Below are 11,729 nucleotides of genomic sequence, written 5' to 3' on the forward strand. Positions count from 1 at the left end.
AAAAATGCGCGCCCAATATTCGAACCGGTTGCACAATGCACACCTTACCCCGATGCGCTGGTGTGGGCTGGCGGTATGGGACGGAGGGTAAAGGGCGAAAGGGCCGGCTTGTTTACTTTCCAGCACTTCCGCTAGCCCAGCTGTGTATCTCGAGCTTGGGCTCGTGGCGAAGAAAGGTTGAAAAAAAAGCGAAAAAAAAAAACGTTCGATTGTGCCTTTTGCGCGCCCCTTTTTCCCGCCAGCGCGCCACCCTTTTCGGGCCCCTTTCTTGCTCCCGGTCGCACTTCCGGATTGATTGGTTCGATTCAGGGCACGGGAAGAAGCCATCGCCAGGCGATAGCTAATCTTTGCCCACGGAAAACCATCACCCGTGGTCTGATGGAATGGAGACGTGGGTTGGTTTCTTTTTTATTTTCCTCCCTGCTTCGGCGGCTTGGCGACCGTGAAGGGTGGGAATTGGGATCCCTTACAATAGGGCTCATTGTTTAGGTATGGTACCCGGTGCCCGATATCGTACCCGGCGCTGCAATCAACCGCAATTGACATATTGCGACATGGTGCGGACAACCGTACCGGGGCGTTTGGCTGGGGCTGCTATTAGGGTGCATAAGGGTTATGTGCGATTGTTTGGTGGAAGATTGAAAAATAATTCTCTCCCATATACTGTACCGGGTTTGGTGGTGTCGCCATGGTCGAGTCGAAACCCGTGAACACCAACAGCGGAAGTTAACAATCCGGCTATCGGGCGCACAGAAAGGGGCAATTTATTTTAAGTCGTTTCTTTGTGGTTACTGGAAATGTGAGCCAATGCCCTCAGGTACATTGGCGCCTGATAGGTGCTTTCTTAGGGAAAAAAGGAAATCAATCGCTTTCAACATTTTGTAGACATAATTTCAAAATTTTCCCCTAACGCACACGCTTGTCGTTTTAAAATGGTTCGTGTCTCAGATAAATCACGTTTTATAGCATAGTACTTTTCACAGAGCATTCTGAGGATCCGTTGGAATGAGATATTCAAAGTTTGCATTTGAATAAAGATTCAAAACCTTGGTTTTATAGCATTATAAGATATTTAACTTGTTTTTGAATTACTGCGAGACCGAAAATCCATGTTATTGTCGGCTAAAAATCGTTTCGTTGTTTGATCAGACAAAACATTCAGTATTATAGCACCCCTCCGGTAGCCAGGATGACAGCTTGCCCAGTTATATTTGTTTTCCACGTAAAATGTGCAGCTCTTATCTTATCAAACATTAATTTTTTGTGTTATAATTGATTGCAATAGTACAAATGTTTACCATGACTTACGTATAACGTGTATTCTCAATTTGTAAAAAAAATCAACATGTTAACAGCTACAAATTTGACAGTAACGTCATTTGAAAGTGACACTAATAATATCACGTTTTGTGTTTATTTTGGTTGGTGTAAACAAAATAATCATTGTTATTCTGCTTAAAATCTTTATAACTCTCCTAAGGAGTGGAATAAAATAAACCAGTGAAGAATCAAGTTATTTTTGTAGGCACACGAGCGTTAGAGAATATATTTTGTACCGTATTTAAAAAAAAAGTTAAAAAAGTCACCACAAGTTAGTGAAAGGTGATATTGACAACATTTGTGAAATACCTTGAGCGCACGTGAAGAATTACGGTGGTAGCATACTATTTGCTTTGGAAACTCGATCAAACACGATGCCTGGTATGATAGTGCTCAATGCAAATTGGTTATTTGTGTTGGATGTTTAATGTAAAATTTATTTTCATTCTCTTTTTAGCTAACCAAATGCTGCAAATCACGCGAGGAGTACACACGGGGTTAGGATTGTCAGCACAGCGATGCTCGAAGCTGGTGGACAGCGTTTTAAGAGTAGACCATGCCGGAGAACTGGGGGCTAATCAAATTTATCGTGGTCAGATGGCCGTCCTCGGTAGGTTGAGTTTGCATCTTTAATAAGCTCTCGATCCTGTTAACGTTTCCCACCTTTGGCAGGACACACAAAGTCGGGCAAAACTATCCAGCACATGTGGGAGCAGGAGAAAGCTCACAAAGAGGAGTTTGATCGGCTGATAAACAAGTACCGTGCACGACCAACCGCACTGCTGCCCTTCTGGAATGTAGCCGGGTTCGCGCTGGGTGCTGGAACTGCCCTGCTGGGTGAGAAAGCCGCTATGGCGTGTACGGTCGCGGTCGAGTCCGTGATAGTTGAGCATTACAACGACCAGCTGCGAAAGTTGATGGATGATCCGACTTTCACCGACAAGGAGCTGCTCGACACGATCCAACGCTTCCGGGATGAGGAACAGGAACACCACGACACCGGAATCGCGCACGGTGCGGAACAAGCGCCCTTTTATCGCGCTCTGACTGACGTCATCAAGTTCGGATGCCGTACGGCAATTAAGATTGCGGAGAAGGTTTAGGTGACGGCATGAGTATGCCAGCTCGGAAGCTGATTTCCCAGTGCCATGTGTGCTGGTCAAGGTTAAGCTAGGGTTCATGATCAAATTCGCCTAGCAAATGCGTTTTGGTATACTAGCACAAAGCTAGCAGGATAAGCGAAAGTTCGAGCGATGAAAAATGTGGCGGAAATTCTCGGATTGGCCGTAGCCCTAAGCGTGGGTTTTCAGTATGATTTATTTTGCTGTTAATATTGTTCATATTTATTAGCGATGCTGTAGACCAAACTACAATAGTCGAACGAATGCACGGAACTACCAAATAAACCGTACGTAGCCAAACATATCCCAGCGTTTTTTTTAGTGAAAATTATCCACACATTCGTCTTCAAACTACACATTTAAAGCGTGGGGTATGTCACAAAATCGTTCCCTCCCTCTAAAAGAGGTTCCAGCTGCCAAAAGGGCCGACACTAGCCCGATTAGACCGCAAGACGGGACTCGGATAAGCTCGCTTTACATCGCTCAGGTTCAGGATTTCTACTTTATTATATCACCGGTGTGTCTTTTAATCTCCACATTAATAAGCATGTCTTTAATCTCGATGGTGTCGCTGGTGTGCGCTAGCTGGCGGGCCGCTAGTTCTTTGGAAGTGTGACCGCGCTGGTTTGCGTGTCACCGTCGCCGCCGGTGTCGCTTCTGTGCTTCTTCTCTCCTGCGAAAGACCAAAAGGCGGTTAGTGGGCAGGGACAACGGAACAGGATGCCAGTGCGAGTGTTGGCGGGTACCTACGCTGGTTGCACAACCGCCCGTACCATCCTTCGTTACATTCGCAGGTGTGGTTCGGTTTGCAGAACCCGTGCTTGCAGGGTCGCTTGCAGGTGGAACGCTGTCGGCGTCCTATCTGGCAGTGATCACCGGTTAGGCCTGGCTTACAGCGGCATTTGTTCACTCCTCGGCACTTGCCTTCGTGTAGGCATGGAATGACGCATTTGGCTGTGGATGTAGACCGGAACATCGTTAAGGGAGAGCTGTTTACACAGGTCAGCGTGGGTTGACTGACGACAAGGAACCGAACACAGCTCAAGAAAGCACCAGCAAATGTAAGCTTTTCAATTATTTCTCTCGGTTCTGTGCTTCAAAATCAGATTATATCTAGCTGCTATCTGTTCATTAGATTGGCCACTGAATGCAATATTGGAGATGATTTATGCATGGTTCTAATATTGAAGAATAGAACCAGGAAGATCAACTTAATATCCATCATTTTGTGTTTTGTTTCCTTGTTTTCTGCCGGTTCCTTGTCAACTAAACAAACAGCAAGAATTGATCCTTACAGTACTCGCAGCGTAGCCCGTAGTATCCTTTAGTGCACTCGCACTTGTCCTTCTGGATGCACTTGCCACCATTAAGGCACTTTTCGGCGCAGATCCCTAAAAAAACAAGCATACATGAGTTGCTGGCATGTCCTTTGGTGTAAACCTAAAACACCCTACATTACCTCCTTCACAATGGCGGCCCTGGTAGCCGTGGGGGCAGGAACAGGTGCCGGGAGCGGTGCAGTTGCCCCCGTTCATGCACTGCGGGTAGCAGAGCGCCGTCTGGCAGTATTGGCCCATGTAACCTTCCGGGCATTGGCAGATTTTGTCCTCGTTGCAGACGCCCTTGTTGGCGCACTTCCGGTCACACTCCGGATCGGGTCCTTTTGGCGGGGGGAGGGTCAGGAACGGGTCGCCAGTTTTCCCCCAGTTAGGATTTCGTCCCCGGTTCGGTTTTCGTGGATTTTTGTTTCATTTTACCGTTCATCCGAAGGAGCGGGGATTGGGAGGCACATACGTTTCGTGTGTGTATCGGTTTCAGTTCATTCCGTGTTCATTTTGAAGCGATTGAAGGGACGGGGATTTATAAGAATGCGGGGGGGGGGTTCGCGGCCCAGGACAGGGTGAGTGAGGGGGCATTGGTGCGGCCGGGAACGGATTGGTTGATTGGTTGATTGGCCCATTTTGGGTTTTCCCCGGGACATACATACACATGCACGAATTTCACACACACGCATACACGCACACAAATACACGCGCGCGATCACAGGGTTGGGAAAGATCGACAAGGGTGGAACCGTTTTAAAAAGGGGTGAGTTTGAAAAACGAAAAAAAATCAAAAAAGGCGACGTTCAAGAGCAGGGAATCAAAACACGTGCGAGGGGAAGAGTGAGAACACGAGAGAGAGAAAGAGAGAGAGAGAAAGAGAGAGATTGAGGCAGAAACCGAAAAAAGGAGAGCAAATAAACGAGCGCCCAAACGGCGAATGGAAGCAATAAAAGTTGATGTTATTAAACTGTACAGCGGCGAAACCAGGCAAGGGTTTGCGTTTATGTCCGGTGGAGGAGAGCAGGAGGGGTATGGGAGGTTGGGGGTGCTTTTCCACCACATTCGCAACCTGCTTGCTTTGGGCTGCTGCCCCCAACATTGCGTGAATCGCGAGATCGCAAAACAAACGCGCCACCTATCGGGCCATCTTCGAACCTCCCAAAGTGTTTCGAACGCCACGTGCGCGCATGCTTTCGCCTCGGCAGGATGTACCGTTTCGCTACACACACACACACACATTGAAACGCTGCCGGAGGGGTGGGGGTGGGGGTGGAGGGGGATGTAGGCTGAGGGGGGCGGGGGGGCTAAGGAAGCGGGAGACAGGGAGAAAAAGCATGCTTGATGCTCCCGACGTTCGGGGTTTGGCGTTTCCCGCCAAAAGTGACGATCGTGGTACGAAAGTTCATCTATCGGTGGGCACGCGTGGGTTGGGATTTGCAGCATTTCCGCTTCCGGTTTTGCTCTCTGAGCTGGCGCCAAATTTTGTGGGGTAGAATGCCTGCGGTCGAGGCTCTACGGAGCTGCCAAAACGCTTACAGAAGTGGGGGTGGGGCCGTTTTCGGTGCACTCGGAAATGCTGCAAAGTCGCGAAGCAGAGGGAAGGTTTGTACGTTTTTCTTCTTCGTCGTCGGCGTTTCAAGGGACAGTGGTCAAAAAGGGGCATGGTAGAACGCTGAGTATTTCCAGCACGGCGATGATTGTGGGATGGTGTATGAGAAGCGAATGCCACAAGCGATAAAGCCACAAGACCTTTTCGAGGGTAGCGTGAAGCGTGTGTCAACTCGTGCTAATCCAACATGTGAAGCGGTTCGGGGTTATGACTAACAAAGCGGAAGCATCAGCTGAGCGGAATGTTGATTTGGAGCAGCAGCAACGACCGAAAGCAAGTTAGGACGGAGGAGGCATTCGTCGACACCAGGAAGAGCAATATTCAAGGCATATCAGAATATCAGAATTTTAGGGATCGTTTAAGGGCAAGCTGTGCTATGACCCTAAATTGGATTTTGATAGCTAATAGAATACTGGAAGAGATAAGATGCAATCTGTTCGAGTACATAGTCGAATTAAAAATAATCGTATGATGTTAAAATCAATCTTGGATGTAGACTAATATTGGACAAATCAGATATTAAACTCCAGCGTAACTTTTCACGAAATACCCGAAATTTCCACGAAATTCTGATATGCAACATTGCTACAGAAGAGCTTGATTCAGGGCTACCAATAAACCAACATCACTTCAAGTTTTGTGTGAAATGCAAAATACAAGAAACAATGGCTGAATATGGCTTCTGGGTATAATTTGACGAAATTGCCTTCTCCATCCTACATACAGCGTGACCTTAAAGGTGTCGATTTGACGATTGTGCTACGCTCCAAAATCAGTCCCTGATGAAGACCAACCAGCAACCAAGGCAGGATTTTTGCAGGATACGGAAGCGAGAAAGGTGTTTGGGATTTGGAGACGCAACCAGAGAGAGACAGAAAGAGAGATAGAGCGAAAGACCAAACCATACAAAGACAGAAAAAGAGAGAGAGAAAGATAGAGAGAGAGAGCAATAGAGAGAGATAGGAAAAAAGAGAGAAAAAAAGGAAGAAAGAGAAAGATCATTAGAAAGGAAATTGGGATCAGGATGAATGAAAAGGATGGATGGAAAAAGAGAAAGCTATTAGTATTTTTATAGGCGTTAGTTAAGCGGAGATAAAATGGATAGATCGATAGCAGAGAGTAAGACCGAAAGGGGTTAGAGATAAGAAAGGGCGTTACAGAATCCGGTGGCGCAGGAATGGGAAGCAAGGACACAACAGAAACATAATAGAAGTAGGCAAATACAACAAAAAGGCATACGCTACCTTGCGAAGAAGATGTTAGAGTAGAAGATCTTTCATACACACCTCTATGTGCACATTCCTTACGCAGTTTGATGCGGAGAGGCGTACCGGGGACCGGTTTGCCTTTCCGCGTTTGGATCAGGAGTCCAATGCTGAACATTGCGATGCCCGATACATTACCGGAGCATGGCAGGATCACACTGAACTCTAAAGATGCCAGGCCGGGATGTTGGTTGATGTCCGAAAGTAAGAGCGGAAGATAAGGAAGAAGAAAGTGACCGTCAGTAAATGTGGCGAAGCAGACCACTTGACAGGGAACATCCCTTACCTACCCTTAGCGTTCTTCGGTACGCGACCGACCGTTTTGATAGAGATCGTCGGTGGCTTCAGAATGTTCTCGTCCACCGACATCAGGCGGTCAAAATTGTAGTAGTACTTCTTTAGGCCCGCCTTCCACGTGAAGTTGACGCAGCTCACCTCCGAGGGGATTACCGGCAGGTACTGGCTGAAGTTGGGGTCACGGATATGCGGTGACACACGTCCATTATCGATGGCGTAGATCTTCATGGCGACACCGCTGAAGATCTTCACCTGCTGCTCGTTGATCCACAGTGACAGATCGTCGTCGTACGGGTCCTGGTAGGTGTAGTAGTACTCCTGGCGGGACTGCACCACCGGTAAGAGGAGCGTGACCGCCAGCATCCCCACCAGTGTCCAAGCCTTCCGCTGTCTGAACATCGTTTCGGCCATCTTGTAGCGAGTTCTACTCTGTGTTAGATCTTCTACTCTTGCTGTCACTATTAATTTTGTACGCGAATATCCTTCTTCTCTGCTGCTGTTGCGTTTGCTTTCTCTTGTTATCAACTCTTGCTTTTAGTTCTTCTCTCTTTCTCTCTCTCGCAACGTTCGTCGTCCGTGTTCTCGACTGTCAAGCTACCTGTCACCCCTAAATGAGTTATGCGTTATCCTTCCAGACCGGGCTCGCTCCACTCACCGTTTTAACGCGTGCTTCCTTAGCGGCGAACCAGGCATCCTGCGAGTAGTGAGTAGAATCATGCACGTGAGAGAAACATTCAACGGTGAGCGACCGAAGGAAAGCCAATTACGGCGTTAGAGCAACGCGCAAGCAGATTTTGGCAGAAACTCCTCGCATCGTGGGCGGGAGAAAGAGAGAGAACGAGGAAACACGGCCACAAGAAACAGCCTAGGAGACGCGCTGGAGCCGAAACGTCTACCCGTTCGAGCGTAATCCCGGCAGCAAAACCGGCAGGTAACCTTGAGCGTCAGTATGCGTGCAGACATGCGCAACCGGTGCCAGTGGTACGCCACTTTCGAATTTCGCGTTACACACGAGCTTAATCGGGGCGTTCGGGTGGCCTTGTTCAGAGCTTCTTAAGGCGAATTCGCGTTACGCGGGTGTTTCAAAGGTGACTGTATGGAAAGGATTCTGGGTACGGGCGTCGTGTACGTCACTGTCCGAGATGCAGTTCTGGGAAATCCTTGTTGTTTAGGCCTTAAAAAGGGCGCTTCCTTGACCTCTAGGGCCTGCTGCAGGTCCACTGACGCATCATTTTGCAGATGCACGAGATAGCGAGCTGCAACTTAGCTAAATCCCTGTTGCATCTCGCGCATCCACACTTCCTCTCTCACTCTCTCTCTCTCTCTCTCTCTCTCTCTCTCTCTCTCTCTCTCTCTTTCTCACACATACACACACACTCTCTCTCTCCCGCTCGCTCTCTCTCTCTCTCTCTCGCCTCCCACAGATGCGTGCTAGGTGTCTGACAGCTTCCTACCGCCGGTAGTAGCCAGCCAGTCGGGCAACGTTGCGCAAGCGGCAGTGGACAATTGGTAAAAAGCCGGAGAAGCGTTACTATATGCACCCGCGCACACGAGGCGGCCCGTTGCGGTGCCGCGAACGTAGAACCTTGACTAAACAAACACGGTCAGCTCGAGCACACCGACACCTCGAGCCTGGTCAGCGGTTCGGAAAGTTGGTTGGTGAGGCGAGAGAGAGAGAGAGAGAGAGAGAGAAGAAAAAAAACGCAGCAGGAAGAAAATCGATCGCATTTGGAAAAACGTAAGAACGCGGGCTAAAACAACAACAAAAAAATATGCCATCTTCCTCGAAAGGGGGGGGGCGGGGGGGGGGTTGGCGCGCTCACCCCCCTTTGCGGGGGGGGGCAGGACGGGGTGCGGGGATGAAGAGACTACAATAACAGATGTGGAGAAGCAAAGAAGCAAGGGAAGATGAGAATGATAGAGAAAGCGAGAAGGCCGCCCGGTGGGAGCGAAAGAGCGCGCGATAAAATGGATGATAGCGGAAGAGAGAAACCCGGTGGGGCGAAGCAGGCCAACAAGATAAATCCCAATTCCGTAAGCTCGCAGCCCGGGATACTTACTTCTGCAGCAAAGCTCACAGGTAGAGCCTTTCCCCGTGTGCGATCTTTGCGGCTACCCCGCTCGCGTGAACGAGTCGGTTTTCGGTCGCGGGTCGAACGATTCGGCGCAAAGGGCACGGAAATGTATGCATGTAAATATATGTCTATAAAAATTCACCAAAAATCTTTCTCTCTCTCTCTTTCTCTGTCACACACACCCGCTGTTGCTGTTTTGCTCTCTTTAGCACACACGCACACACACACACGCACTTGGAGAAGATTGGAAGTCTGCCGTTATACTTCGCGTTGCCGGATGCGTATCGATCAGCCTGCCCGAAACGTGTGGTTGATCGTGGAAAAAAAGTCCTGCCAGCGAGGTTTGATAGCTGGGTATCGTAGTATTAATTCAATTAATGTTCGATCCTCCGATGTTCCGCGGCCCGAGCCGAACAACTGCCAAATCGCATCCGGCTGCCGAGCGCAGCCTCTCGTTGGTTGAAGTGAGCCAATTAATCTAAACGGAAACCGTCATCCGATCAGCCCGCGATCGGTTTGGAATCGGGGCGCGAAGATGCATCGCACTTTGTTGTCACTTCGCTAGCGCTTTTTTTTGTTTTTTTTTTTCTTGCGTGTGTGTATTATATACTGCTCGTTGATTGGGCGCGCACACATCAATAGACTGCCTGAGCTCTCGGGTCAGTTGATCGTGATTGATCACGCAGTGAACCAGGTCGGCTTATGGTTGCTTTTTTCGGTTGCCATATTGACCCACGGCATGATGGATGATAGGGGAACCTGTTTCTACGTTCATCTTCGGATGGCACAGATTCACGACCAGGCTGGAAAGTGGCGCATGCGTTCCTTTCGTGAGAGGTTGCGTCGGTTTTTGCCAAGCATGACAGTCTACGCTTTTTGCTATGATGTGGCCGTCGAGATGAAGGGATACAACTGCCTGAAATTCTCATATTTCATCGCCTCAGGGTGTGCGCTTGACCATTAACAAGCTTTTATGCTTCGTGACCTGTCAAATTGGTTTGCAACGGAAATGAACAAATTCGTTGGTTACTGAAAATTAATAGAAACGTTAGGAGGATTACTATTGAAAGGATTTTTTTTATCTACCATTTTATGCACTCTTATAGAATCTGCAGCAAGCAACATAGAATAGATCGCTTTCTTATCCGAATTTGTGACTTATGATATTTCGATGACGTAGCTACATTCGCTAGAACCGAGGGAAAGGAGGCTAGTCATTGCTGACATTTTCAAATTGACCAAAAGCTCTAATAGATTTGTTTGACTCACTGTGTCTGAGAAAATAAATCGTTACAGCAAAATTTAGTGTATTATTTAAAAAATTATCGAATTCTTGTTCAAAATTGTCCTTTAAAAAAATATAGAAACCTACATTTGAGGAGTCCCAATAATACTAATAACTCTCTCAACGTTTTAGATTATGGTTTTGCAAAAGTAGGAACTAGAAAACGGTTAAAAGTAAAAGGAATGGATATTTATTTGATTATATTAGTAGAGTAATCGTTGATTTGTGCGTACAAGGAGAAATTAAAGCATTTGTTATGAACTTATCTCTCAACCCAATATGACAAAATTCAAATTGCAACTCGACCGTTATTCTGTATCCAAATTAAAAAAATATTAATTAGAGATAGTTATTTCATACATTATTTATGCATAATAAATAGTTATTTATATTTTAGAGCTTGTTTGGTATGAAAAGTGTTTGTAACACGCCAAAATACGTTTAGTTTAATCAAAATTGGTACTGTCTCGCACCTATCTGTGTCACATGAAATAGTCAAAATGAACTAGTATTGAACTTCAGCCTAAAAACGCACCAGTGTTTACCTTCAAATGAACCATTCAAATGCGATGTACAGTCCGTTTGATTCGCTTTTTACTGATAGGGAATAATTTCTACAACTGCTTTGTGTCGTGCACAAAGGTTTTCCAATTACTCCTCATTTTTCTCGCCCCTGCTTGCACGTCGTCGCACGAAAAGAAGCTTTCCAGCAGGCGTGAGTGAAGTTCCGCGGCTCCGATGAACTGTCGAGCTATAGTCGTTTTCACCTGAGTCATCGGAACATCGCTCGTGTCGCTGTCGACTCATCACGGAAGAGAGAGAAATAGGGGCGGTCATTAACGCCATAGCATAGCATAGTAGGTTAGCATAGTGGCTGCGTAGTGCGTGCTGAAGTGGCCTTCTCATTTTCGGGGTTTTGTGCTTTTTTTTTGTTTGTTTGCTTGCCCACCCGAGGAGGAAAACCCCGTGTGCCTTAGCCCTTAACCTCCGTCGTAGGGTTTTGTGCCCTGTCGTCGTGAGACGTGCGTTAGTTTTGCTTCTTTCTGCTCGCTCCGTGCAAACAAAGGTGCGCTCCCTAGCTACAAAAACCCCGCAAGGTATGATGTGTCACCTGCGGCAAAGCTGACGGGCAGGAAGGCACCCTTTCGGTGAGCCAGTGTGAGTGAGACAAAAAAGCCAGCTCCGGGAGTCGTGCTCGCTCGCAACATACCAAAGCACCAGGAAGATCACCTGTTCCTGAAGAACCGTGCCGTTTCCAAGCGGTGTCCTGTTTGTGTTGGCCTGCCCACCTCCACCCCGCACATCCACCGGAGTCCGTTGTGGTGAGGGGACGGCGAGAAGAAGGAGCACGGGTGAGGGCGGATAGAAAGTGACCGTGTTTTGGGTTTGTTGCTTTCTTCGTGCGTCTTTTTCGCGGTATTTCCGCGTCCTT

General features: G+C 47.8%; 2 protein-coding genes across 2 annotated transcripts; one reads left to right on the forward strand and one right to left on the reverse strand.

The window, feature by feature from the left end:
• Positions 1 to 1,785: 1,785 nt before the first annotated feature.
• Positions 1,786 to 2,734, forward strand: LOC128729247 (5-demethoxyubiquinone hydroxylase, mitochondrial). Its single transcript, XM_053822912.1, has 2 exons — positions 1,786 to 1,930; positions 1,993 to 2,734. The coding sequence occupies exons 1-2, from the start codon at positions 1,786 to 1,788 to the stop codon at positions 2,421 to 2,423; spliced, it is 576 nt and encodes a 191-aa protein (XP_053678887.1). The 3' UTR covers positions 2,424 to 2,734.
• LOC128729246 (protein shifted) lies at positions 2,643 to 7,483 on the reverse strand. The gene is made up of 6 exons (XM_053822911.1): positions 6,931 to 7,483; positions 6,662 to 6,805; positions 3,901 to 4,101; positions 3,737 to 3,832; positions 3,192 to 3,395; positions 2,643 to 3,114 (listed from the first exon to the last, which is right to left on the reverse strand). The coding sequence occupies exons 1-6, from the start codon at positions 7,346 to 7,348 to the stop codon at positions 3,038 to 3,040; spliced, it is 1,140 nt and encodes a 379-aa protein (XP_053678886.1). The 5' UTR covers positions 7,349 to 7,483; the 3' UTR covers positions 2,643 to 3,037.
• Positions 7,484 to 11,729: the final 4,246 nt, after the last annotated feature.

The sequence above is a fragment of the Anopheles nili genome, chromosome X (genome assembly GCF_943737925.1).
Source record: "Anopheles nili chromosome X, idAnoNiliSN_F5_01, whole genome shotgun sequence".
Classification (NCBI taxonomy): Eukaryota; Metazoa; Arthropoda; class Insecta; order Diptera; family Culicidae; genus Anopheles; species Anopheles nili.

Bases quoted from the DNA above. Each gene is read 5' to 3' on its own strand.
- LOC128729247 (XM_053822912.1), top strand. From the start codon at position 1,786: ATGCTGCAAATCACGCGAGGAGTACACACGGGGTTAGGATTGTCAGCA. The intron at 1,931-1,992 runs GTAGGTTGAGTT...CACCTTTGGCAG, and splicing joins TGGTCAGATGGCCGTCCTCG to GACACACAAAGTCGGGCAAA.
- LOC128729246 (XM_053822911.1), bottom strand. From the start codon at position 7,348: ATGGCCGAAACGATGTTCAGACAGCGGAAGGCTTGGACACTGGTGGGG. The intron at 3,833-3,900 runs GTAATGTAGGGT...TTGTTTTTTTAG, and splicing joins GGGCCGCCATTGTGAAGGAG to GGATCTGCGCCGAAAAGTGC. The intron at 3,396-3,736 runs GTAAGGATCAAT...CTACATCCACAG, and splicing joins CGGGCTACGCTGCGAGTACT to CCAAATGCGTCATTCCATGC.